We start from the raw sequence: 4,897 nt of genomic DNA, 5'->3' as shown, positions 1-4,897 counted from the left end.
AAAGAGCACCTCACGTGGAGTCTGAACCAAAGAGGCTGTCCAACCACAATAAAAAGGGAAAAGTCTCTCTCCCTCCCTTCAATCACAAAAACAACAAATTAATTAAAACCCAAAAAAAATCTAAGATTTTTCCACGTTCACATTCCACCTCTCCTATTTTCCCATATTTCAAAAATTCAACACAACACAAACCTACCTCCCCCCATACAACTGGATATATGGATTAAAAATAAAAAATAAAAACAATTTATAGTTTTATACACATATACAATTTAAAAGCTAAAACACAACAACAAATCAAATTTCTTTTCTGAGAAAAATCATGCTTTTTAAAGCTCACCCATATAATTCCCACTCATTATCTTTGTTGCTTAAAGCTCATGCCCTCTCCCAGCTAGCTCCTACCCCTTATTCTCTCTCTCAAATCAACCACATCAATTCTCAAAGCAAAATTCCCTTCCCCTTGTTGCTCTAAAAAAGAAAGCAAAGAAAACCTAGACACACACCCTCTCCTCCAAATATAGCCCATTGTGAGAATGAGAGAAGACCCACCAAAGAGACATTAAACCATAACACTCACTGATCACAGTCTGTCTCATAAAAACAACTACCATACTTACACCCCCCAACACAACAATTACAAAAAATACAAAAAAAACAGCAACCTTAACCCCTTCGATCAATTCACATGCGATCATGGAGGGAGGTAGTGATGACTTCCACTACCACCACCATCTCCATAACCATAACCACCACCGACAAAACTTCCCATTCCAACTACTTGAGAAGAAAGAAGATCCCCAAGACCCTTCTTCTTGCTCCACCTCCTCCCCATACCCTTCCTTAGCCATCTCAGCTGAACCCTCTACTTCCAACAACAACAACCAACTCCTCCCCACACCCTCCTCCGAACCCTCCCCCAAAAAACCACCCCCTAAAAGAACCTCTACCAAAGACCGGCACACGAAGGTCGATGGCCGCGGCCGTCGAATTCGAATGCCGGCTCTCTGTGCCGCCAGGGTGTTCCAGCTCACGCGTGAGCTGGGACACAAGTCTGACGGCGAGACGATCGAGTGGCTTCTCCAGCAGGCGGAGCCATCCGTCATCGCCGCCACCGGAACCGGCACTATCCCGGCCAACTTCACCTCCCTCAACATCTCCCTCCGCAGCTCCGGCTCCTCCATGTCTGTCCCTTCCCAGCTTCGATCCAGCTACTTCCACAACTCAAGCTTCTCCCTCCAACCTAGAAGAAGCTTATTCCTAGAAAACACCAACACCAACACTCCCAACACAACAACAACAACACTCCTCAATTTCCAATCCAACAACAACAACAACCCCATCTTCCAAATCCAACCCAAGCACGAATTGCGCGAATCTTCATCACTAGACCTGTCCTCAGAGAACAACAACAACAACGAAGAGGGTAATTTGGGAAGAAAAAGAAGACCCTTGGAGCAAGACCTTTCCTCAACTATGCAACACCAAGTTGGAATTGGAAACTATTTGATGCAATCAAGCACTACTTCGGGGACAATTCCGGCGAGCCACCACGCTCAAATTCCGGCGAATATATGGATGCTAGCGAATTCAAATAGCCACCACAACCAAGGTGGTGGTGTGAGTGTGAGTGGTGGTGAAGCTCCTCCTTTGTGGACATTCCCTGGTGGTGTGAGTAACAGTGCTTTGTATAGAGGAACCATGTCAAGTGGGTTGCATTTCATGAACTTTCCAACCCCAATGGCACTTTTGCCAGGTCAACAATTAGGGTCTTCTGGGATTGGTGGTAACATGAACGAAGGGCATTTGAACATGCTTTCGGGGCTAAACCCTTATCGGACGACGGTGATCGGAGTTTCGGAGTCTCAGGCGAGTGAGTCACAACAGTCCCATCATGGTGGAAGCGAGGATCAACATGAATGAATGAATGATAATTAACAACATAAGAGGGTCAATCAACGTGTTCTTCATTCTTCGATTGTTGATTCCTACATGTGTAGTTGTTTGGTGTTTTAACACAACGTGATGACGTGAGGTTTGATTATTATTTGCCCTACGGAATTGAGTTTTGTTTATTTTGATGAAAAGATAATTTATTTTTATTTTTATTTCTTTGGTGTGGTTAATATGTTGGGAAGAGGTGGGTGGTGGGTGGTGGGTGATGGAAGAAGAGAGAAGAAGAGTTTTTTTTTTTTTTTTTAGGGTTTGAGAGAGATATGAATGACACTATTTAACAGTTGGATATTATTTGGCTTTATTTCACTACACGATATCTTATCATCATTGTTTGTGCAATTGGCTTTTCTTTTCCTTCTCTTCCTTTTTTTTCGAAAGCCTTTTGATTTTAATTTTATGCTTTTTTTTATGTTGAGAAGAGAAAGAAAACGACTCACTTCCATCATCATAACAATTGGTAAGTTTAATTTAATTAATTTCCTTGGGTTAATTTTTCATATTTTTTATTTTCCCTCTGCATGATTCCGGGTCACAAGGTTCGTGTAGTAAAAGGGATGAAACAGTTTACCAAAGGGAAAAAAAGAAATGAAACAGTGTGAATGTGAATGTAAAAATTGTACATTTCGGATTCTAAATCTTCGCCATGAATCTCGAGGTTTTAGAGAATGGATGATTAAGATTTTAGAGAGATGGATGGTGGGGTCTGCAAGACCTTATCGGTTCCAGGTGTTGGCTCCATGGTGGGATCCAGCTGCTGGTTATTGCCCAAACCAATGTACAATGTCACTAACTAACAGGTGGATCATTCCTCATTTTCTTTTAGGATCAATATTATTATTATTATTCATATAAAAATATTCATATATTTATTATTCATTTTATTATATATATTTCTCTCTTTTCTTATTTAATACTACTTTTCTTGTGTGTAAAAATTATATAAAGTCTGCTTAATTTTTTTTATCTCCAAGTATCATGATTATATGATTTTGGACTTCACATTCCAATTATGCATACCAATTAATGAATTCTTCATGTTTTCTAACATTCTAACTAAGTTTCCTCATCATAATTTTATTTAATATTTTACAAATTAATTCACATGATAAACTATGCATGATATGACAATAAGTAGAGATATACTACTTGTTAAAGACATGATATTTGAAGTAAATGACTTAAAAAGTACTTTAATTGAATAATATATGCTAAGCAAAATAATGACTTAAATATTAAGTTATGTAAAATTAAAATAAAAACCTAATATTATAAATAAAAAACTTAAAATACTTAATAGGTACAATTGAAATCTAACAAAGATAAATATACATGATCACAGTTCCTTAGCATTTAAAAAACAAAAACAATTAAGCCTATAAAATATAAATAGCATATCTCATTTTTCTATTTCTTTCTTTTAAGTGTTATTTTTCTGCCCTTTTCATGGAGCACTTGCTGGCATCAGAGTCTTAATTAATGATCCTCTGAAATATGGCCCACCATTCAATCAAGCAGGACCGTCCATTTGGCGGGCCATTCTTTCGATCGCCGCATTGAATGATTGGGTCTGTGTCCACCAAACCAATATTTTTTTCAAAATAGCATCATCTGTACTTTAATTTTTTATTTTAAAATTATTTCTGTTTATCTTTTGAAGTGATACGAAAAATAAACTTAGAAATTTGATTCTGAAATGTGATAAATTCATTTTAAAAAATTTAATTTTACAAGTGATTTATAAATGATTTTTTAAAGTGATGTTTTTTTGAAGAAGGTTCACAGGTCACTTCTTAAATTAAAGTTCTAGAATAAAGTATAATACATTATAGAGTTATAACTCCAAAAATAAATAAACAGCATATTCGTTTTTATTTAGATGAGAGTAATTTAAAATGACAATTTAAAAAATATGATACAAAAAGAAAATGTAAAAAAACAACTACATGCGGAATCTAGGGTTGTATGGTCACACACTCTTCCTTGTTATTTATTGTAGAAATTCATGAAATTAACTATCCCTGTGGCTACTTATTTTCTGTAGCAATCACTATTTTTATAATTAAAAAAATATATTAACAAAATAAAATTTTTCGTAAAAAAATATTTTATATTTTAAATCTTAGTTTTTTAAGTTTGCTTTTATTTAAAGAAACAAAATAAAGACTTAATCGTGTTTTATTTTTAATTTTCACGCACTATTATTATATTTTTACAGTATCAACCAATTAAAAAATCATCTTATATATGATTTTTAAAGCAATATTATTACAAAGTTTAAAATTTTCACCATATATAACAATCTAAGATTAGATGAGAATATAAAAAATTCATTACAGTTAGTAATCCTAATTAAATTCGTTGCATCATTTTTTTTACTGTTTTCATTCAACATATGTTTCATGTTATAGGGTGTTTGGATTTCCATTAAAAAAACAGCATATCACTAGACAAAAGTTATGAAAAATAATTAAATTTCAAATATGTTATTATCAGCTACAACAGTAGACGAATTTGTAAAGGGGTCTCCCTTAATTTGGCAATGACATGGCACAATGAGTGAAAAATTTGATTATTATAATATTTTTGTTCAATGAAGAAATAGGTATATAAAAGAAGAATTTAATTAGAATCCATTAATGTAAAGGTTTTCTTATACTATCCTATCTTATTATAAATTGTCATGTATGATATATTGATTAATTTTTATAGTAAATTTTAAGCATTTGATAAATATAAAAATCTTTATTTGTCTGTACATGAAAGTTAAAATCTAAAAAGAAAAAAAAAGAAAAATATAAGATAAAATGATTGATATAATAAGATGAGATAAAAAAAGTAGTATATATGTTTTGGAATCTAATTATTATATCCCCTCAGCTCCTCACTAAAATAATCGGCGACATGAGTGTATGATGCAATTGAAAATTAGTAAGATAAAGGG

The 4,897-nt window shown here is 34.0% G+C and overlaps 1 protein-coding gene across 1 annotated transcript; it reads left to right on the top strand.

Moving 5' to 3' along the window:
• Nucleotides 1-242: 242 nt before the first annotated feature.
• LOC100792383 (transcription factor TCP14) lies at nt 243-2,295 on the top strand. Its single transcript, XM_003527027.5, has one exon. It carries the CDS (start codon nt 697-699, stop codon nt 1,921-1,923), a length of 1,227 nt encoding a protein of 408 aa, XP_003527075.1. The 5' UTR covers nt 243-696; the 3' UTR covers nt 1,924-2,295.
• Nucleotides 2,296-4,897: the final 2,602 nt, after the last annotated feature.

This window comes from Glycine max, chromosome 6, assembly GCF_000004515.6.
Source record: "Glycine max cultivar Williams 82 chromosome 6, Glycine_max_v4.0, whole genome shotgun sequence".
In the NCBI taxonomy this organism is placed as follows: Eukaryota; Viridiplantae; Streptophyta; class Magnoliopsida; order Fabales; family Fabaceae; genus Glycine; species Glycine max.
The sequence above is the reverse complement of the archived record's forward strand: the minus strand, read 5'-3'. Positions and strand labels throughout refer to the sequence as shown.